At 36.2% G+C, this 22,595-nt stretch overlaps 2 protein-coding genes and 1 long non-coding RNA gene across 3 annotated transcripts; 2 read left to right on the forward strand and 1 right to left on the reverse strand.

Annotated features, from left to right (window-relative positions):
• Positions 1 to 3,568: 3,568 nt before the first annotated feature.
• On the forward strand, positions 3,569 to 11,295 carry LOC125205158 (1-phosphatidylinositol-3-phosphate 5-kinase FAB1B-like). Its single transcript, XM_048103977.2, has 12 exons — positions 3,569 to 3,902; positions 4,240 to 4,928; positions 5,233 to 5,979; positions 6,131 to 6,284; positions 6,367 to 6,711; positions 6,787 to 7,590; positions 7,662 to 7,993; positions 8,096 to 8,219; positions 8,320 to 8,490; positions 8,577 to 10,064; positions 10,306 to 10,572; positions 10,658 to 11,295. Exons 2-12 carry the CDS (start codon positions 4,315 to 4,317, stop codon positions 11,006 to 11,008), a joined length of 5,397 nt encoding a protein of 1,798 aa, XP_047959934.1. The 5' UTR covers positions 3,569 to 3,902; positions 4,240 to 4,314; the 3' UTR covers positions 11,009 to 11,295.
• A 280-nt stretch (positions 11,296 to 11,575) lies between these two features.
• LOC125205159 (uncharacterized) lies at positions 11,576 to 12,726 on the reverse strand. The gene is made up of 3 exons (XR_016133043.1): positions 12,469 to 12,726; positions 12,032 to 12,138; positions 11,576 to 11,850 (listed from the first exon to the last, which is right to left on the reverse strand). It is a non-coding gene; the product is annotated as an uncharacterized LOC125205159 (long non-coding RNA).
• A 4,339-nt stretch (positions 12,727 to 17,065) lies between these two features.
• Positions 17,066 to 20,934, forward strand: LOC125207967 (Remorin family protein). Its single transcript, XM_048107493.2, has 5 exons — positions 17,066 to 17,550; positions 17,654 to 18,215; positions 18,749 to 19,232; positions 19,311 to 19,392; positions 20,601 to 20,934. Exons 1-5 carry the CDS (start codon positions 17,494 to 17,496, stop codon positions 20,853 to 20,855), a joined length of 1,440 nt encoding a protein of 479 aa, XP_047963450.1. The 5' UTR covers positions 17,066 to 17,493; the 3' UTR covers positions 20,856 to 20,934.
• The last annotated feature ends 1,661 nt before the right edge of the window (positions 20,935 to 22,595 follow it).

Genomic DNA, 22,595 nt, shown 5'->3' on the forward strand with positions numbered 1-22,595 from the left:
ATTAGTAACTCTCTGCAGCAAAAGGAGGCAGTCTCTGATATATCTATATACCATACTACAAATAAGTATTATTTGAAACCAAATAATACTTCCTCTAAATTATGTAAATCTCATGAAAATTAAGAATTATAAGTGCTGTAGGTTCAAATTAATAATTTATTTGTGTCAAATCTACTTAATGGAGCCAAAATTCTTGATTTATATTCAATACTATCACATTGCATGCATCTGTTTTTACAATCATATAGAATAAAAAAAATTTCAAACAGATATTCTCTTAAAAATATTTCTGAAACTATCTTTCACTAACATTATACATAGTATTTAAATTTTCCTATCATTCATATAAACAGATCTTAGCTATCAGCATGTGTTACAAATTCTGCAATATTTTTTCTAAATATTCATATCCAGGTGTTTTTAACACCTAAAAGAACCATCAATCCTTTTTTTTTTGGAAACTCAAAGGTCATGTTGAAATCTGTGTTGCTTTTGGAATGAACACCTTTTAAGAACACAATTTCTTTAAATATATCATTCAACTTTGAAGAGAGAAAGTTAAACAGATTTTGTGCTATTTGCAATGAAAAAGTTGAAGAGTTCTACAATCATAAAGGGTTGCTCATCTCAGGGTGTATCATCTGATGCTTCAAGTGAGTATTATACCTCTGAGTTTCTTGCTGAACTGCCTTCTAATCCCCTTTTATCTTCCTTCTTCTTGCATATTTCACTTTCTTTCAATTTTTTTCCTGTCAATGAACAATGTAAGTACTTTTTTAAGACCCCAGAAATGCATAACAGTTTAATACGCATATAACTTTCATTTTGAAGTATACTGTTATGTAGTCTCCATTTCACAGCAGAATAATCAAACACAAGTGCTATATCACTTCTGAAATTTATCAAAATCTTCATATTTTCAATAACTTGCTAAATTTTGAAACCTAATAGTGATATCCCTTTTTTTTCTATTTTCCGAATGAAAAATATGCTTGAATATAGTCTACTAACAACATTGCTGAATGAAATTGACATCAATCTGAAAAAAATGAACTTTGTTTGAGGTAACTTATCTCAGTCTGGTAGATTTGAACATCATTCTCGAAATAATTGTTGTCTGACTTTGCAATACTTTGGATCTATGATTTGAATCTTCGAAAGGCATCCAATCCTTCTCCGATACTGTGAAAAAAACAATTGATAAAGTTAGAATAGACCTAATCTTCGACTATTTTGGTATATTCGCGAAATTTTGTTGGAATATACCTGTAATAGATTCCGATTTCGATCTGTGGTCTGCCGTTCTGTCGCAATTCTTGAACCGATGACGGAGGCGACGCTTAGCAGTCGGCGAAGAAATTGTTGGCGATTTTTTTTCGTTGTCGATTTTGTAGATTTTAGGGTTGTTTTGGTAGATTTTAGTTGCAAATCTGGAGATTAGTTGTGGTATGTAGTCGATAAGGTATTGTGGTGTCCGGTCAGCGCCGATTGAGAGGAGAAGACGTCGTCTTCCGCCGAAGGAGATGGTTGTGAACTAGGGCTTTCTCTAAGGCGCCGACATTTTCATTCTCGAAAATGTGTATATATATATATATATATATATTTTAAGGTATTGTTTTAATCCTTAAGTGTGTTAATTAATACTAAATCTATAGCTTAGAAATCTTAATTAATTCCCCAATAACGTATTTTATATAAGAATTGGGCTTCGGTTCAAAATTATTGGGCCTAAGTTAAAAATCGTTTTGGGTTTTAATAAATTTTTTTGGGTATTGTTTCCAGTTTATTGGGCCAATATAACATTTTCTAATTATTATCTAATATTTTTGTTTAATATTTATATATAAATATATATAAATATTAAATTTTATTTTAATTGATAATTTTTAATTTTTTATTAGTTTATAGGTTAATTATAAAGTTTATGGTATGTATTTTTCTTATAATTTCATGTAATTAGTAATATTATGAACAATTATTTTTAAATAATGTTTGAAATTTTTTGTATAAGTATGAAATTCTATTTAATGTGCTGGGTTATTTAGGTGTGTATTATGAATATGTAATAAGTAGTATGAATTTTTTTAATTGTGTTTGGCCATCTAATTGTGTATAAGGTGTATTTAATTTGTTTTATTTATTTCAGCCATAATATTATGTAATTTGGTATATTATGTACAATGAAGTTTAAAGTATTAATATTTTTTTCATTATTTAGTATTTTTGTTTGGGTATTTGTTTTAAATTAGATATTAAACATTCCACTCAAACCAATCCAAAATCCCCATTGAATTAGAAAAATATGAACGCAGTCTAATTCGATTCCACCATCTCGACTATTTCCAAGGCTTAAATATAAATAGTTTCTATTCTTTATTTTCAATAGTTTTTACATATTTCCTATATATTCCTTATTTTTATTTAATTTGTTTTAAATATATTTTCTTATTTTTTAAAAATTACTTGGCCCGTGCATAGCACGGGTGGTAAAACTAGTTCACAAAAATTAGAACAGCTATGAAATAGGTAGCAAAACTATAAACTTTATGCAAAACTTTAAACTACTACTATATGCAAAACTTTTCCATGAAAGGAAACTTCCAAGAACCTCATATACTCCACAATGCATTATTCATTTTATTTTCCAAATCAATAACACCTAATGAATTAGTTATTGATTAAGACAAATTCATTATTTTCAAGTCATCAAGCAAATATTATTGTTTCAAATTGAACTAGTCAAAGCCAATTATTTTATATTGCCGAATAAAACAAATTTAGTCAGCAAATTTAGATAAAAGTTTGAGAGATTATTATTAATTTTATATTAAAAATAAGAGTGAACTACGAAAATAGTCATTGGACTATGCGTTTATCTCGCCAATGAACCCTAGACTTTCAAAATATCCCCAAACAACCTTGGACTAAGCGTTTATCTCGAAAATGGTCATTTTCACTGTTTCATGACGAAAATACCTTTTTGGTAGTCCTTCCAAGAACCTCATATACTCCACAATGCATAATTTATTTCATTTTCCAATTCAATAACACCTAATGAATTGGTAATTGATTAAGACAAATTCATTATTTTCAAGTCATCAATCAAATTATTGTATCAAATTGAACTAGTCAAAACCATTTATTTTATATTGCCGAATAAAACAAATTTAGTCAGCAAATTTAGATAAAAGTTTGAGAAATTATTACTCCCTACGTCCTTGAAAATTTGTCACTTATTTCCATTTTCGTCTGTCTCTAAAAATTTGTCGTCTTTCACTTTTACCATTTTTGGTAGTGGAACCCATATTCCACTAACTCATTCCTACTCACATTTTATTATAAAACTAATATATAAAGGTAGGACTCACCTTCCACTGACTTTTTCAACCCACTTTTCATTAGATTTCTTAAAATCCGTGTCGGGTCAAAGTGTCCCAAATTATCTAGGACGGAGGGAGTATTTTATATTGCCGAATAAAACAAATCTAGTCAGCAAATTAAGATAAAAGTTTGAGAAATTATTAATATTAAATTTATATTAAAAATAAAGCTCACACCATCCATTCAGTCGCTTTTCCAACCTTTACTATAATCATGGAATCTCTGACGAGGAAGAATCATCTCGAAAAATTGGTTAATTAATTGTATTAATCCACGCTCCAATTCTGATTAATTCGGTGATTCAACTTCCGATTTCCCATTTATTTGAGGATCAAGGAATTAGGGCAGACATTCGGTGATTAATCTTGTATGTGAAGGGAACAGCTGCTTTTCACCCCGAAATCCCGCGTTTTTTTCAGTGAATTTTGTGACAGAGAGGATACAGATTGATTGATTGATTAATTTAATCCACTGATTGCGTGTTTCTCCGAATTTCCGATTCGGAGGTTGTATGTATAAAGGTTCGTTTTTTCGTTGCTCTGTTTTATGTGAGGGATTGATTGATCGTGGATTGCTTTTAGTTATTGTGATTGTTGTAGCTGTGGAATTTGCTAAAATTGGGGATTTAGGGCTATTAGTTATTGATCAAGGAAAATTCGACTATTGGATTTGAGTTTTGTGTTGAATTTTGAGTGGATCGAGTTTGTTGCAGCTGTTTAGTCATTGAATTTGAGTGTTGTGAGCTGAAGAAAGGATTTAGGTTTGCCAATTAGATTGGATTAGTTTGTTTATACTGCCTGGGTTAATTTTTGTGTTGGAGAAGATTCATTATTAATTTCTTGTGATTGTATGTGTCAGGGTTTGGGAATGGATGTTTGAGTTGGAAAGAAATGAGCATGTCACAATGAGAGGGGATGGAGGGTTGTTGAGTCGATGGATGAGCCTGATAGGACATTTTCTGCTCTGGTAGGCTTATTTAGATCTTGGATGTCATGGCCGTCGGAACCTGCACATGTGTCGAGGGATTTCTGGATGCCCGACCAGAGTTGCAGGGTGTGCTACGAGTGTGATTCACAGTTTAACTTGATTAACCGGAGACATCATTGTCGCCTCTGTGGCCGGATTTTCTGTGCCAAGTGTACGTCAAATCGGCTTCATAGTGGGCATAGTGGGCCAAAGATTTCATCAGAAGACTGGGATAGGATTAGGGTCTGCAACTACTGTTTCAAGCAAAGGGAGAAAGAGCAATGGGGAAAAGAGTCGATTGGGGCAGTTGATGATGGGCGCCAGGTGGATCTGCCCGACGCCATCTGTACTTCTCCATCATCAGCCAGTTTCCTTAGCACCATTTCAAGTGGCACCTGTGGTAGCAGTAGCACTACATTTATGTCAGTGTCACAGTCGCCTGCACCCAGCCCGATGCAATCACCGTCGACTGAAGCAGATTTAGATAGGCAGAATGCTGGAGCAGCAAAGATCAATGATGCTGGTGTGGTTTCGGAGGAGCAAAACATGTGTGAAGACCAATTTGATTATTTTCGAAACAGGTTACTTCTGATCTTCCTTCAATAATTTTATAGATAGCACGTTTATTTGGGAGCATATAAAGAGATTTTATTAAGTCTGAACAGAGGGACAGGAGCTCAACTTTTATTTCTGATGAAGGAATTTATTATGATTACATGATGGTAATGGTGATAAGTTGTATAGACGTTGAAACAGTGCTGGCTGTGTAATATATGTGCATAATGTAGCCAAAATTTTAAGACCATGAATATAAGCAATGAAATCAATGGTTGATATTTCCTGTTGACATTTGCTATATGAATCTCATCATTGTATGTTTAGCAGGAGTGATGACGACGATGATGATGAATATGGAATATCTCAGTTAGATCCCATAGCTAGTGACTTCTCCCAGGTTAATGGCTACTATGGTCCTGTTAAATTTGAGGACATCAACAGTGATTACAACTCACGTAAAGTTCATCCTGATGGAGATGCGGTTGATTCAAAAAGTACGACCAGCTCCCCGTGGCCATATGGTCTTAATTCTGAAAACTCTGAAGAATCACAGCAGATTGGCGAGAAAGATGCTGAGCACGACTTTGGTGACGAATGTGAGGCACCTTCTTCTATATATGTGGCAGAAGATGTCAATATTGAGCCTGTAGATTTTGAAAACAATGGAGTTTTGTGGCTCCCTCCCGATCCTGAGGACGAAGAAGATGAAAGGGAAGCACTTTCATTCGAGGACGACGGTGATGGGGATGCTGCAGGAGAATGGGGATATCTGAACAATTCAAACAGCTCTGGGAGCGGGGAGTTTCGTAGTCGGGAAAAATCAAATGAGGAGCATAAGAGAGTCATGAAGAGTGTGGTCGAAGGCCATTTTCGGGCTTTAGTAGCTCAACTCTTGCAGGTAGACAATCTTCTTTCAGAGGATGAAAATGACAAAGAGAGCTGGTTGGAAATAATCATTGCCTTGTCATGGGAGGCTGCCACATTGTTAAAACCAGATATGAGCCAGGGGGGGCAAATGGACCCCGGAGGATATGTCAAAGTAAAATGTTTAGCTTCAGGGCTTCGAAGCGAGAGGTAAGTACATTGAACTATTTTTGGATTTCTTGCAACAGTCAATGCAGATGATTATGGAGGTTGAAAGTAGAACATCATTCTTGTGTATATGCTGTTGTATCATTATGTTTTTCCTAGCATTCCTCTGATGGTGACAATTTCACTTTATCAGTTTGGTGGTCAGAGGGGTTGTTTGCAAGAAAAATGTGGCTCATCGACGGATGACATCAAAAGTAGAGAAGCCTCGCTTACTGATCCTCGGAGGGGCTCTTGAGTACCAGCGGGTTTCTAATGCTCTTTCAAGCTTTGATACACTGTTACAACAGGTAAAATTTATTGACTTCACTTCTGCTTAACTGAGTGCATATTTTCCTTTGTCATAGCATTTGACTTGTGATTTGTTCACAGGAAATGGATCATCTGAAGATGGCCGTTGCAAAGATAAGTGTGCACACTCCTAATATTCTTCTTGTTGAGAAATCTGTTTCGCGCCACGCACAAGAGTACCTTCTCGCAAAAGAAATATCTCTTGTTCTAAATATTAAAAGACCACTTCTGGAGCGCATAGCCCGTTGCACTGGTGCCCAAATCGTTCCTTCAATTGATCACCTATCATCAGAGAAGGTGGGATATTGTGATATGTTCAACGTAATGAAGTTTACGGAAGAGCATGGTAGTGCTGGTCAGGCTGGAAAGAAGCTGGTGAAGACTCTGATGTATTTCGAAGGTTGCCCAAAGCCACAAGGATGCACTGTAAGTTTGTGACAAATTTATCATTTGGAAAATTCATTATTTAAATTTAGCTGTCTTAGGGGTTGATTTATTCAGATAATACTTCGAGGCGCCAGTGGGGATGAATTGAAGAAAGTGAAGCATGTCGTACAGTATGGAGTTTTTGCGGCTTATCACTTGGCTCTGGAGACATCTTTTCTTGCTGACGAAGGTGCTTCCTTGCCAGCACTTCCGTTGAACTCTCCTATCAAGGTGGCACTACCAGATAAGCAATCGACAATTGACCGATCAATCTCAACTGTACCTGGTTTTTCAGTTCCATCTGGGGATAAGACTCCCGGACCACAATCTGTTGGTGATCCACAGAGGTCGAATGATTTACCCCCTTCAGATCTAATCAGGGAAACAATTGCATCGGTTCACGAATATTCAGACACACATAATCTCCCTGCTTCTTTGAGCTCTCAGTATGGTGAGCCTCCTATATCATCTTCTGCTGAAGGAAAAGCTATTCTAGACTTGGGCTTGTCCACCGAGGCAAAACCTAGTGAATTAGACGAACCTGCTGGCGCGGCTGTAGATATCCACTCCTCTAATCATTTTGAAGATTCAAATGTCAAAATTATGGAAACAGATGACTATAACATAGATACTAAGAGCAAATTTTCAAATCTGGCATCTTTGCAAACGGATGGTCTAAAGATTCCTGATGAACAATCTTCTTTGAAAGAAGAATTTCCACCCTCTCCCTCAGACCATCAAAGCATCTTAGTCTCGTTGTCATCGAGATGTGTATGGAAGGGAACTGTCTGTGAAAGGTCACATTTGTTCCGGATCAAATATTATGGTAGCTTTGACAAGCCACTAGGCCGTTTTCTACGCGATCATTTGTTTGATAAGGTATCTCTCTCTCCCTCTCTCAAACTGAACACACTTCTCAGTCTTACTGATAGGTCTAACATATGCAACAGAGTTTTGTATGCCGCTCATGTGAGATGGCTGCCGAGGCTCATGTTCAGTGCTACACTCATCGACAAGGCACTCTGACAATTTCAGTGAAGAAACTACCTGAAATTATTTTACCTGGTGAAGGGGACGGTAAGATTTGGATGTGGCACCGTTGCTTGAGATGTCCTAGGGCTAATGGATATCCACCTGCAACTAGACGGGTTCCGATGTCAGATGCTGCATGGGGGTTGTCCTTTGGAAAGTTCTTGGAGCTAAGCTTTTCGAACCATGCAGCTGCGAGTAGAGTGGCGAGCTGTGGCCATTCTTTGCATAGAGACTGTCTTCGGTTTTACGGGTATGATCCATTTCTCATTGTCCTTAATATAATTACCGCCCTTTGAGCATCATGAATGCATATTGGATCTTTTTACAATCAAGTCCACTTGGGTTGATGCAGCTTCGGACAAATGGTTGCTTGCTTTCGGTATGCATCGATTGATGTTCATTCGGTGTACCTACCTCCCTCAAAACTTGATTTCAACTACAAAAATCAAGAGTGGATAGAAAAAGAAATAAATGAGGTGAAACCATCGTCGTTCTCTCTTTCTATTCCCTGGGGATCTCTTGTCTCCTGAGATATGTCAAATACTCTTTCGTTTACACTTCCTAACTATCTCTCAGGTGGTTGGGCGAGCTGAACTTCTGTTCTCCGAGGTGCTCAATGCTCTTCGCCTCTTGGCAGAAAGAAAATGTGGTGTAGGTGCGATGAATGGTGGCACGAATGATCATGAATCTAGGCACCTGATTATAGATCTAGAAGGGCTCTTGCAGAAGGAGAAGTCAATATTTGAGGTCTGGTTTCATTTTCAAATCAAGAGTTTCATTTTCAAAGCAATGTTTATGTGCTTCTTATGTTCAATTTCTTTTTCTTTTGTCAGGAAATGCTCCGGAAAATCTTGAGAAAGGAGGCAACAATAGGGCAACCACTCGTTGATATTCTTGAGCTCAATCAGCTGCGCAGAGAGCTAGTCTTCCAGTCTTATGTGTGGGACCGGCGCCTGATATATGCAGCTAGCCTAGATTCCAATAGCAAACCAAATAAGGTGGAGGTCTCCACTTCTGTGGCTGTTCAGAAATCTCTCGGTGACACTGAAAGAATGTTCGATGTAAATGTCCCAGTTCCGACCAGTAAAACTTTAAGCAGTTCTGAGTCCACTGCTGCTGATGCAAAGCTGAAAGAAAATCCTGATCATAGCCAAATCGGTCTGCTCAACAATCACCTTGAGGTGGTTCCACAAAGAACTGATTCATCCTTGAATCTTGATCATGGAAAGCAGAATCCGCTTGAACTCTCTCATGAAGTAAGGTTCACTGATGTAACGGATCCTCTGGCTCACTTAGATGGTCAAAGTCCTATATCTCTGTCGGATACTCTTGATGCTGCATGGACTGGTGAGAGTCATCCAGGTATAGACGTCCCTAAAAAGTGCAATGTGTCGGAATTAGCTGACGTTGATACTTCATCCGCTGTCAAAGGTGTTGACAAGTTGGATACAGAGTATGAGAGAGAGGACTCGCCTTCCGGCTCGTCTACCAAAAGTTCTGGTGATTTGGATGATGCTGAGAGCTGGCTGACCACTCCGTTTTCTATCTACTACCGGTCACCAAGCAAGAATTCCTCGTGGCCAGACCTGAAGCTGGATACGTTAAGTGGATATAATCCAGTGTACATTTCCTTGTTCCAGGACCCTGAACTCCAAGGTGAGGCCATGTTACTTCTCCCGATGGGGATTAATGGGACTGTCATCCCGGTGTATGATGATGAGCCAACGAGTCTTATATCCCACGCCCTCGTTTCTCATGAATACTTTGCCCAAATCTCTGATGAGCCCGAGAAACCCAGGGACACTGCAGAACCGATGTATTCAATGCACTCCCTTGATGTCGGGGCCTTTCCGTCATTATCATCTTTGGACGAGGTGATGTTGGAATCGTACAAAAGCGTTGGCTCGGGAGACGAGAGCATGCTGTCAAGCTTCCGTAGTTCCTTGAATTCGGACCCTGTCTCGTACACAAAAGCTTTGCACGCCAGAGTGTCGTTTACAGATGATGGACCCCTTGGGAAGGTTAAATACATGGTCACCTGTTACTATGCAAAACGTTTTGATGCACTGAGGAGGATAAGTTGCCCATCGGAGGTGGATTTCGTCAGATCCCTCAGCCGTTGCAAGAAGTGGGGCGCCCAAGGTGGGAAGAGCAACGTCTTCTTTGCAAAAACTTTGGATGATCGGTTTATCATCAAGCAAGTGACGAAGACTGAGCTGGAGTCGTTCATCAAGTTCGCCCCGGGCTACTTCAAATACATGTCTGAATCAATTGGGACAGGAAGCCCCACCTGCCTGGCAAAGGTCCTCGGTATCTATCAGGTATTTCTGTCTTCATCCAAAAAGCTGAATCTTTATTGCTGAATAATTTATCACTTCCTGATATTTGCCACGAATGAGCTATCGAGCTATCTTTGGGGTTCGTGTCTAGTGTAGACAATTTCTTTCAATGGTACATCATACAACATATGCTAGTCGAGAAAAAAGTTGATCTTTAGTTTTCTTGGTTTGAAGTGATGGAAATCTTGGTAAATTATAACACTGTTTGAATTTTGTCGAAAAGGTATTTTCGAAACAACTTAAAGGAGGGAAAGAAACCAAAATGGATGTGCTGGTGATGGAGAATCTGCTATTCGGAAGAAACGTGACACGTCTCTATGATCTCAAAGGTTCATCCAGGTCGCGATACAATCCAGATTCTTCCGGAAGTAATAAGGTGTTGTTGGATCAGAACTTGATCGAAGCAATGCCCACTTCTCCCATATTTGTCGGAAACAAGGCCAAACGAGTACTAGAAAGAGCTGTGTGGAACGATACTGCTTTTCTCGCTGTAAGTTTCTCATCTCCTCTCTTTATCATCCACGAACTCACCCCACCTCGACTTACATTTCATTGCTTCCTATCTCTGGCTGCAGTCTATAGATGTGATGGACTACTCACTACTAGTCGGGGTTGATGAAGAGAAGCACGAGCTTGTACTTGGAATCATCGACTTCATGAGACAGTACACATGGGACAAGCATCTCGAGACATGGGTGAAGGCATCGGGCATTCTGGGCGGGCCCAAGAACGCCTCACCAACCGTGATTTCTCCGAAGCAGTACAAGAGGAGATTCAGGAAGGCCATGACGACGTATTTCCTGATGGTCCCGGACCAATGGTCACCTTCTAAGATCGTCCGTAGCCAGTCGCAGACGGAGATGCCAGAAGAGAACTCACAGGCACAGAATGCTGCACATATTAGTATGCTGCCCTCTGCTGAGTGAAGAAACCTCATTTGCTTGTATATTTTGAAGCTCACTTCTTCATTCTTTTTTTTTTTTTTTTGTATATCTATTTTTCTTCATTTCTATATTCTTTTTTGTAAGCAATGGCCATTTGAATCTTGTTTTATAGGTAGATTTCATTATTATTTTTTAGGGGAAAATATATTAAAATCCCCCTTCCCCTGTACACATTTTTTTGTGTTGCTTTGTTCTCTACCATGAATTGGAAGAATTTGAAGTTGTAACTTGTAAATCGATTGGAATATATATCGATGCAGTTTTGCAGATCTCTCGTTTTTCGATCGCTTTCGTATCATTGTATTTAACTCGTACGTTTGTAGATGAATCAGACCTACTCACGAGCTATACGAATTTCACTCATTTAATTAACGAGTCAAGCTTAAACCTCAATTTCGAGCGAAGAAGGTTCATTCACGATCCTTTGTTTGAAGTTTCGACACTTCATCTAATTAAGTCATTTATTTATCGAACTCGAGCTACTTAAAAGCTTCATAACTCAGATCCAAACCGAGCTTGATCACAAAAATTTGAATCAAGCTTGGGATATAGTTAACATTCTTTATTCGATTCGACTCGTTTACATCCCTTTACACTATCGAATTCTCGAAAAAAAAAGAAAATTCAAGAAAGAAATACATGGCTTCAAAGAACTATGGACATTGGGTTTTGTTCATGATGATAAATACTTTTTGTTTAAATGTACAAAAAACTTCTAAATCTTCAAAAACATAATTCTATGATGTCAAAATTTAGGCAGCTCTTTCTCATCACACTCATGAAGCCAACATCTTTGAAGCAAGCCAACTCTCTCAGCATCTTCACTGTCAATTTTCAATAAATAGTCAAGTCAAATACGAGTCGAGTTACTAAAAGACCTATCGGCAAATTGATTTTTTGGGGCGAGTTCGAACGGGTTCGAACTCAAACTCAGAACTTTTCTTGTCTTAAACACGTGAAATAAATGTTAGTGTTACAAATACTATGTACAAAATGTTATGTTACCTTGAAATTGGTTGGGAAAAACGAGGGCCTTCATCGTATCCTTCGCAAATAATTTCACCATTTCTATCCTTGTAGCATATGATACCATTTAATTTATCTTCAAACACCTATATATCATGTGAAAAAAGAAGAAAAAAATATAAATAATAGGAATAATAGTAGTTTAAATTACGAAGTTTTAGTTTAGTAACCATCTCTCATTAGTCTACATTGGTGATGCTTAAAATGACGTCGTTTCATTTCAATAAGTAATTTTATCTACTTATTTTAATGAAATGACATAATTTTGAACATCGCCAAATGTTGGTGCTGTTTCGTGCACCGATGAAACAATTGAGAAAAAATGAAACTCTGTGATTTAATATTTTATTTTTTAAATACTACTACTAACTGATCAGAATTTGATTAATCTTCGAAATCTAAAAGACATTACTTACCTTAATCTCGTTGTGATCATATGATTTGATTCGGAGGCCGATTGGGACGGGTTTGGTGACACACATAATGACCATACTACCCCTCGAGGCCCGTTTGCTCGAAGTTCGGCTCAATATTGCAATAGAAGATGAAACACCGGTTGAAAAACTCGTAGCCATGAAATCATATATGTTTTGTGAAGAGGAGAAAGAAGAGGGAATGGTGTATCAAAGATTACATTGGTTCACATATAAAGAAATGGTTGATTTGAGGTTTGGGATTCTTGGCTTTTAGGTTTACTACAAAGTCAATACTAATTAAATAATTTTGGAAGAAACAAGGACATTGTATGCTGCCTAATCTTTTACATTATCTCATGTTAAATTAAATAATTACAATGGTTGGAGGTCCCACTTAGCTTATATTCAACTTATTGATGGTGATGAAAAATGAGTCATACTTGTTATTAAAATGTGATCTATATTTCAAATTTATGTTTTTTCCATTAAAAATAAGCTTTTGAAGGAGTGTTTAGCGGTAACACGTTTCCTCTCTAATAATAATAGGTCGATAGTTCGAGTTATCATAAGATAATTAGAGAGTCGTTATTGATCATATTTTAATAAAAAAAAAACTTAAGCTTAAATAGCGTATGTGCTTCGAAAAATATAAATCCATAAACCTTGTTCTATTTTTTCACAATCTTATAAACAAAAAGCTCACAAAAATAATTACACTATTTGATATTTCCAATATATAATCTCAAAAGTTCACAATCTCATTAGTCATCTATACTCAATTTTCTGTTCAAAATTTACACTATTTATAATTAAACTCTCAAAATATTTTTTTTTATAATTAATTATAATAGGCTGTTTAAGAGACTCGAAGTTATCATGACTTAATTTGTCAGTAGACTATAATTAATTCTTTGAAGTGAACTAAAATTCAGGAGATTTTCAAAGCTTTAGAATTAATTAGTTTAGGTGATAAATACTGAATTAAAATACAGGATTAGGTAAAATGTCATTTGCCAAACTATTGTAGCCTTTCAATACAGGCATAAATTTCTTTGAGTGAATCTTCGTACCAATTAATATTATACAATAATTCAACTTGACAAAACAATGTGTGGGTCTATAGATAAGTCATGTAATTATGTTTGAAAAGAACTATCACAATGTTATATATTCTGCAATATTATATGAAAAATAAATTACTTTGTCTTTTTACGAATTAAATCTTATTTTGACTCAATGCCAGTTTTAAAAACGTAATTTCATGGATAATCATGTTAATTGGATCAAATTACAGTCGATTCTTAAAATGTAATTTATTTTTATTTTTTCCTAAAAATGTAATTTAGCTGTGATCATTGCTATCGTTAATTAATTATATACTCCTACTAAATTACAACTGAATATAATAGTCAGTGGCGGAACCAGCGTAGGACAAGCCCCCGCGCCAGCGGGGGCTTGGCCGGTTCCTGATCACTAAATATCACCGGAAACTTTAAGGGCGCCGCCAGTTGCAGAAGCTCCGTGAAGTGCCGAGGAAGAAGAAAGTTACAGATTTAGGTTTTTTGATATTGGGCTGTAACTTCAAAATAGAATTAATTGGCCCGTTTTTAATATTAGCCCAGCTATTAAATAATACTCATACTCCTATTTAATTCTTGGACCAACATCTCACTTCTCTTTTTGACAGATAATTACTCATTTATTAGTAATTTTTTTTCAAGAAGTAGTACTACTAATATTTTGATTGATCAAATCGAAGCCATTAGTTTTATTAACTCTAACTCATATATTTAATTCCTTTTCCATTAATTTTCCTACAAAATATTATACTATCAATTTGTTAATTCTAATTCATGTACTATCAATATGTATGGTGTATGAATTTATAATTCCTTGTACCATCAATAATTAATATATTTATTATGTATATTACTCCTTATTAGATTATGTTCTCTTTATTTTGATTTATTTACTTTATTTAAATGTCATATATTAATTAGTAATGAGAGCAAGAGTTTAGGGATATGATTTAATATGAAAAAATGGTAATATTTCATAAATTTATAATTTTTATAGTTTTATTTTGAATTATTATATTTTTTTTATATCAAGTGTCCTAGAATTTTGGCATATGATTTAACTTGAAAAAATGTTCTCTTTAACTTTTGTAAAAAGGTTATATGTAAAAGTAAATATTAGTACTAGTATAATATATAACTACCTCCTTCCACTAAAATTCGTCTCACTCTGACCCGGTACGGGGTTTTAAGAAATGTAATGGAAAATGAGTTGAAAAAATTAGTAGATTGTGGGTCCTACTTTATATTAATTTTATAATAAAAAATGAGTAGGAATGAGTTAGTGGAATATGGGGTCCACTACCAAAAATGGTAAAAGTGAAAGGGGACAAATTTTGGGGGACGGATGGAAATGAAAAACTGGAACAAATTTTGGTGGACGGAGGTAGTATCATTTTTAAAATTATTTTATTATTAATAATATTTCAGCACCTGCTTGTTTGTATTTCTGGTTCCGCCACTGATAATAGTTGTATAAATTATTAATCAACTTTCCTTTTCTCATACCAACTATATCAGGTAAAATAGGAATGGGGTCATACAATTATGTGGTCTTAATTAAGACACAATATATTAGTAATTTAATACTACTCATAAAATATCATTATGTCACTTTGTTGACAGATCTAAGAAATAACAAGAGATCATTGTTCTTAATGGAGATCAATACGCTTAAACAAAAAATTAGCTACTTTCCAATAAAAAATTCAGAATATAAACAAGAATCAAAGAGTAGTGAAATTAACTATTGTTCCAATCGAAAATGAAATTAACGAAATAATAATACTATTGTCAAATAGTAGGTCTTATATTTTATATAAATATATAAGCTAGTCTATGGTTTTCAGATTTCAGAATAACATTTCGATATCTTTGGTATTCTCTTTCTGCAGACTACTCTGAATAACGTCTTTGATAATCTGAAAAGATCCATAACGGTGGCAGAGTAATTCCACCATTCAATTTAATATGTATTAAAGTACGTTTCTTCTTCTCCATTATTATTGGTTAATCATTATTAAAATATTTATGCATTGTTCATTCAATTAATTTAACATTTCATATTCATTCACAATCACACACATGAACGAAGTGACTATGATAACTAATTGATAACAAAATGATTAACCACTAATTTAATGACACCATTAATTATTAACTATTGATAATGTGGAAAAAATATTGGTTGACAAGGAGAGGAAGCGAGAGCCCAATCATCAAAATTAATTGGTATTGGGCCAAACACTTTTAAAAATTATAGGACTTCCCCAAATATTTTGTAAACTACTGATGGACTGTTTCTTTTATAAAAATAACCATGAACTTTTATTCATAAAAAATCTCTAAAAAAGAGCTAAGAGCATCCTTAATGCTACGGGGCTGGGCCGCAACTCGCGAGTCCCGGCCCGAAATCAGCGTTGGAGGGAGGAGAGTCACGGCTCGGGACGGTCCTGAGGACGCAGTTGCGTCCCTGGGCCGCTCCCGAGTCCCGCCCTGGCCTAGGGTTAATTGTTACGGGCCGTGCCGCAAAGAGTCCCAGCCCAGCATTATTTGGGGTTCGGGCCAGACCGAGACTCTACTTAATAAATTTTTTTTATAAAATTCAAAAATTTATATATAAATACCACTCTTCCCTCCATTTTCATATTACTTCAACTTCATTTCTCTCACTCTCACACTATATTTTTGGAATTTTTAAATTTCAAAGTTATAATTTTCTATTTTTCAACTGAACAATGAATTTTCTCGGTTTTAATTGTTCAACGTATTCTATTTTACGAGTAAAATAGGTTGTAGTTGTGAATAGTCCAAATGAATAGTTGTGGCTTGAGTTGTGGCCTGCGGGATTAATGAAGTTGTGGCCTGGGTTCCTAAATTTAGGAGAATGATGACGTAGAGGGGACTTGCTGCACAAATCCGAGATAGGGTTAAGGATGCCCTAAGTTTTCTATTTATAAATGACAAATTAACAATTATTCGACAGCCTATTGATGGATTTATACATTGGCATTTTCAAAATCGCGTTTACAAAGGTACTTATTTGTCATCTAATGAAATAGTACTAGCATTGAGCAAAGGGGACTTGTTCCATCATGTAAAAGAGTGTTAACCGGTGGGCAAAATCGTCATTTCCAATAATTCTGTAATCAAGAAAAAAGCCAAAGGCTGTGTTTGGAACTATGGTGACAACCAGGATACACTAATCAAAACTTAAAAAAATACTCCATATGTCCCATTAAAAAGGCAACGTTTTCCTTTTTAGGTTATCCCATTAAATATTAAACGTTTCCTAAAATAAAAATAACTCTATCTCTACTTTTTTATCTCTCTTACTTTACTCTCTCTTCATTAACTCACAAAACAACACTACATAAAATCCTGTACCGATTCCCAAATATTTCATTTTAAATGGGACGAAGGGAGTATATATATAAAAAAAACAACCCGCATAAAAAGAAGCTTCTCAATTCTCAAAAAATAATTCCTCTCTCAACTCCCAAAGCCAAACCCTTTATCTAATTTACAAATTCCATTGCTAAGCCTAAACACAATAGTAAAAAAGTAATTGTAACTAAGAAAAACAAATCTTCCTCTAATCAAGATAAAATATTTTATTCCCAACTATACTCCACACACCCCTATCTGTAAGACTAATCACATAGTCCATAGAGTTGTAGATGATTTAGGGGAAAGAGCTTTGGTCTGAACAATTTTTGTCCTTTTTTGCATGTTAGTGATTGTTGAACAGTAATTTAGACCAGCCTCATTTTTTGCCAGTAGCCACCACCCTTTCTACTTCCTCCTCCTTCAAACCTCCACACTCAATTTTCTCTTTTTTCCTTCTGCATTTTGCATAACTTTGAACAATAAAGCATGTAGGAGTACTATTTATTTTCCCACCCAAATACAGCTTAAAAAAGCTCAAATCTTGACAAGTTTTGCTGCCATGGATCTCAGCAGCACCAAGTATTTAGAGCCTGCAACCTTGTTTTCATGTCAAGGGGTGAGTGTAATTTTTTTTTTCATGCTTGTAATTGTTTTAAGAAATGTGGGTTTTGTCCAAGAATGGATTTTTTTAAGAAATATTGTTTTGAATTTTATTTTAGGGAGAAGGAGCAATGGAGGGGAATAATGGGCTGTGCAAGGGGGGTTTAAAGAACCCATTTTTGGATTCCTTTTCTGACCCTCTTTGCAAGCTGAATCTCAAGGAGACCTCAGACTTTGTCAAGTCATTTCCAGTGGGAGAGGGCAGGGGCATTTCTGAGATTTCAGTGACAAGGAGGAATGTGGAGGCTCCCCCAACTCCTGGGAGGCCTGTTTTCAGCTTCAGCAACACTTCAAATTTTGCAAGAAAGAGCTTCCCTTCAAAATGGGATGATGCTGAGAAATGGATTCTTGGTGGGAGTTCTTGCAATGACTCCCCTGCTAACAATCATGGCTTGTTCAAGTCACTGGATCACACTACCTCAAGGATGTACTCCAGGCAATGCAGTGGGTACAAGCCCAACCTTGGTGAAATCTGTGCTGAGAAGTCAAGGATCACTGAGGAGAAGGTCTCAAAGGTGATTTCATCTTTTCAAGGGCCTCTGGTTCTTGATCACCATCACAGCAGAGGTGGACCAGTAAATGGGGTTGCACTTTCAGCCTCAGAAGATGTACTTTTAAAAGGTTGGAACTTAGAACCCATTAATTCTTGCCTCTATAAGCTTTGTGATAATTACATTGGCCCATGTGTTGCTTCTGTGTTTTTTGGAGTTTTGCTTGAACAAAGCTTGGTTCTTGAAAGTGAAATGTGGCTGTGTTGATAATGAGGTTTGGTTTTTCCTTAAAAGGGGAATCCACCTTTATTGGTTGGGAGATTTTGATTTGATGTTTCTGTGTTTCAAGATTCAGTTTTTATCATTAACACATTGCTATTGTGTTTCAAGATTCAGTTTTTATGGCACCCACAAAATTTACTATTGTGTTTTTGCAAGGAAATTTGTAAATAAAATAAGGGCTTGGCTTTGGGAGTTTGGTTTATTATATTTTGAGAGAATTGAGAAGATTCCTTTTGATAATGATGTTTGGTTTTTTTCTTTAAAGGGGGAATCCAGCTTTATTGGTTGGGAGATTTTGATTTGATATTTCAGTGTTTCAGTTTCAAGATTCAATTTTTATTACTTTGAATTGTTCATAGCTCATGTATTTAGCCAATGCAGATAAATTCCCAAATGAGTTGAATCAAATAATCCCCAAATTTGGATGCTCTGAGCCAATGCAAGAAGGGTTTCTATTTGGAAACAGTTTCAAGAAATCAACTGAAATAACAGAGGAAGTGAAACACAGAGACATTGGCACAGAAATGACTCCTCTTGGCAGCTCCACCACCTCGAGGTGCCCGACTCCGTTCAAGAGCACGTCCCCCGCGCGCCACACCACGCCCGCCAACCGGTCCGGCCCGTTGGGCCCGAGTGGCGCAGACACCATGGACATAACTCAGCTGCAGGAGTGCCATTTAGCAAAGCTGCACCTTGGCACACAGTTTGATTCGGTCGCCTCAAATTGGAGCTCGAGGGAGGAGGAAGAGGAAGACGTCTCGAAGAGCTTGAGGCACTTCGAGATGAGCACCGAGTGCAGGAAAAGCGTATCGGAGTCCAGGAGTGCCGGCTGGCAGGAAGAGGAGAAAACCAAGAGCTGCCTAAGGTGTGGAAAATGATGGCTTTTATTAATTTTTATCATATTTTTGGAGTTTGGTGGCATTAAAATGAGGTGGGATTTCAGGTATCAAAGAGAAGAAGCAAACATTGAAGCTTGGGTGAATCTACAAAGTGCAAAAGCAGAAGCTGAATCAAGAAAGCTTGAGGTAGCTATTTTACTTAATTTTATCATATTCATGCAATTTAACTCCTGAATTCAATAGTGTTTTTTCTGTCTATGTTAGTTCCAATAGTGTCACATAACCACTCATATATACCAACATTAATGGTGCAGTGAATTCCAAGGCATCATGTACTGAAACAAGTTAGTACATTGGAATCAAGATATTTACCAACATTAATGGTGTAGAGAATGGCCTAGAATTTTATATAATCTATATGCACAATAGGTTCTTTCACCTGTAATTATGCTCGGGCTTAGGGATGTTTTTCCTTCAATTGAGGCAGTCGTCTTAGGTCCTCGAGTTTGGTTTCTTGGATCTTACTAAAAGCTAGAGTTAGTTCTTAATTTTATTTAATACAAATAGCCACTAGCTAAGAGATCCTTCCTTGCTCATTCCCTCCAATTCTCTAGTTCAAGGTATTTCTTTTACACGTGCTTCCTACAGAACCGGAGATCGTAGTCTCATAACGACATTTTGGTGATGGAGGGCAAAATGGTCATTTAGCAATGCTCACCCTTCACTCTCCCCTTTAACTAATCTCAATATTTCAGGCTGGATTGACCATATAGTGGACTTTGGAGGCTTGTTTTTGTCTTCATAGACATCGAGCCCCCCACCGGACAACGACACCCTTTAGTCCCGTGCTGAGGCCTAATCTGTTTCTCACCATAATTTAATATGCTCGTGCTTCAGAAGAAGCAAGGAAAGAGCAAGAAATTGTCAGCATTTTTTGCATTATCATAATATTTCTTGCAAGGCCATTAGCATTGGAAACTTGAAACTCATGTGCATTGCTGCAGAACTCTATGCAGTTGGTGGTGTCCACTTCTCACATTTACTCTCTCACTCTCTCACACACATTAGGATGTGCATCTTCACACACACACACAACACACATTATTCTGCATGAATTTTAAAATGAGCCATTCTTGTCTCTTGCAACATGTTCTCAAAGTGGCTCCAATTCTTGATTGTGTTGCTTGTTCCGTACTAAATTAGCTCGTCGTGTGGATAAAAGTCGCTGTCGGTTTCTTACACGATAATTCAGGACCTTGTCATAAGCAAAAAAATGCTATCTTTAGTGATCCCACGTTTTTAATTGATCTCGATATCCATGTTTGAGTCGTGTTCGTGCGGATGACAACTCGAATTTTTCCAAGATCCAATTTTTTTTTCTGGTTTTGCATCAGGTGAAGATACAGAAAATGAGGGCCAATTTGGAGGAGAAGCTGATGAAGAGGATGGCGGACGTGCATAGGAAGGCTGAGGAGTGGAGGGCCGAGGCGCAGTTTCAGCATTCGGAGCAGGTTCGGAAAGTCGGGCTGCAAGCACAGAAGGTGATGAACAGAAGGAAACATAGCAAAAACAACAACACCAACAACAATAACTCTCACTTCTCAGGGCACAAGTCTTGTGGCTGCTTCCCTTGTAATAACCATCTATAGATGTAAAATGAAAAAAAAAAAAAAAAAAAAAAAACATAAATATTTTAGCTTTGAGAGAATCTTGTAGTTTAATGCAAAATCTAGGAGGATGGCACATGAATATTTTTCAGTAAAAAGATTCACTTTTGTTGATGAAATTTGATCATTTTTGCATGATGGGGAAAGGCAATACGACAAGTTTAAATGTAATGCCTTGCAATATGACAAATTATTGATGTGGGAAAGGGCAAAAGATGTCTTCTCATGGGGCTTATGTTTTCAAAAAAAATGTCTATAATTGCTATTTTCAATTGTCTAAAAATGTAAGAACAATTTTAGTTTGACTAGAAAGAGTGACAGATCATATTTAGTTTCAGCTTTCAGGTGATGATGGGTAGTACTAATTGAACACTGTTCAAATTTAGGTCTTTACTGACATAAAAAATAATGTTAAGCTGTACTTTCCTCATTTATCACTGCATTTTAATTTATTTTGCTAATTTCATATTGTACTAAAAAATAAACTTTTACCCCTTTTATTTTGACATTTACATTTTCCCTCTTTATGTCTTTTTGCAGTGTTCCAAGAGCTAAAATACAAAAAAAAACAACTTGGGAAAGTGTGAAAATAAACAGAAAAATTGTAGGTACAGGGGGAAAATGATTGATTGGGGGTAAAAATAAATAAAAATAGACGTGCAAAATTGAACAAGAATGCATTAGATAAAGTGCATAGGATAAAAAATAATACTCCCTCCGTCCCTAAATATTTATCACTTATTTTCATTTTCGTCCGTTCCTAAAAATTTGTCACATTTCATTTTTACTATTTTTTGTAGTGGACCTTATATTCCACTAACTCATTCTCACTCACATTTTATTATAAAACGTACTCCCTCCGTCCCAATTTTATAGTCACATTTTGCCATAAAAGTCTGTCCCACATTTATAGTCACATTAGAATTTTCCATATTTGGACATAAAATTTTTTCCCATTATTCACTAAAATTACACCCAAATGTCATTATCAACACAAAAATAAACCAAAACAAAAATAAAAAACAAAAAAGTAAAAAAGGGACTCACCTTCAACAAACTCACTTCATTTATTACACACTCCATCATCTCACTTCATTTATTACACACTCCACACTCCACTATCTCACTCCTCCATCTCACTTCATTTATTACACACTCCACCATTTCACTTCATTAATTACACACTCAACCAATTCCTTAAAACTCGTGCCATAACTAAATGTGACTATAAATCTGGGACGGAGGGACTATATAAAAGTAGGACCCACTGACATTAACTTTTTCGACCCACTTTCTATTACTATTTCTTAAAACCCGTGCTGGGTCAAATAGTGACGAATTATAGGGGACGGATGGAGTACTACACTACTATTATTAAAAATAAGGTAAAGAAACCCAATTATTTTATTTGAAATACTATTTCATTCGATTATTTTACAATGATAAGTTCCTAAAATGATCTTTAATTGGGAAAGGAGAAAGGAAAAGCTATTGAAAACAGGTTCTAAATGTAAAAAGCAATTTCTAGATGTGTTGCATTGCAAGAAAAACACAGCTCACACAGTGAAAAATGGAGAAAATGACAAGAAGAAGGGGTTTGGATAATAGTAGGAGCAATCGATATTTCTGCAAATCTTTACGTATGAAGATTGTAAAGCTTTAAAGCTGCAGTCATCATATCACTACTACTAATACTATACTCTCTAGTATTTTCTTTTTTGC

Source organism: Salvia hispanica, chromosome 6, assembly GCF_029641045.1.
Source record: "Salvia hispanica isolate PSC_SH4W2 chromosome 6, Shi_PSC_v1, whole genome shotgun sequence".
Classification (NCBI taxonomy): Eukaryota; Viridiplantae; Streptophyta; class Magnoliopsida; order Lamiales; family Lamiaceae; genus Salvia; species Salvia hispanica.

What these genes read in the sequence shown, in the direction of transcription:
- LOC125205158 (XM_048103977.2), top strand. Translation starts at nt 4,315, where the DNA reads ATGGATGAGCCTGATAGGACATTTTCTGCTCTGGTAGGCTTATTTAGA. An exon ending in AGGAGAAGTCAATATTTGAG is followed by an intron (nt 8,491 to 8,576) that starts GTCTGGTTTCAT and finishes TTCTTTTGTCAG; the next exon opens with GAAATGCTCCGGAAAATCTT. An exon ending in AGGTCCTCGGTATCTATCAG is followed by an intron (nt 10,065 to 10,305) that starts GTATTTCTGTCT and finishes TTTGTCGAAAAG; the next exon opens with GTATTTTCGAAACAACTTAA.
- LOC125207967 (XM_048107493.2), top strand. Translation starts at nt 17,494, where the DNA reads ATGGATCTCAGCAGCACCAAGTATTTAGAGCCTGCAACCTTGTTTTCA. An exon ending in CCTTGTTTTCATGTCAAGGG is followed by an intron (nt 17,551 to 17,653) that starts GTGAGTGTAATT and finishes ATTTTATTTTAG; the next exon opens with GGAGAAGGAGCAATGGAGGG. An exon ending in AAAACCAAGAGCTGCCTAAG is followed by an intron (nt 19,233 to 19,310) that starts GTGTGGAAAATG and finishes GTGGGATTTCAG; the next exon opens with GTATCAAAGAGAAGAAGCAA.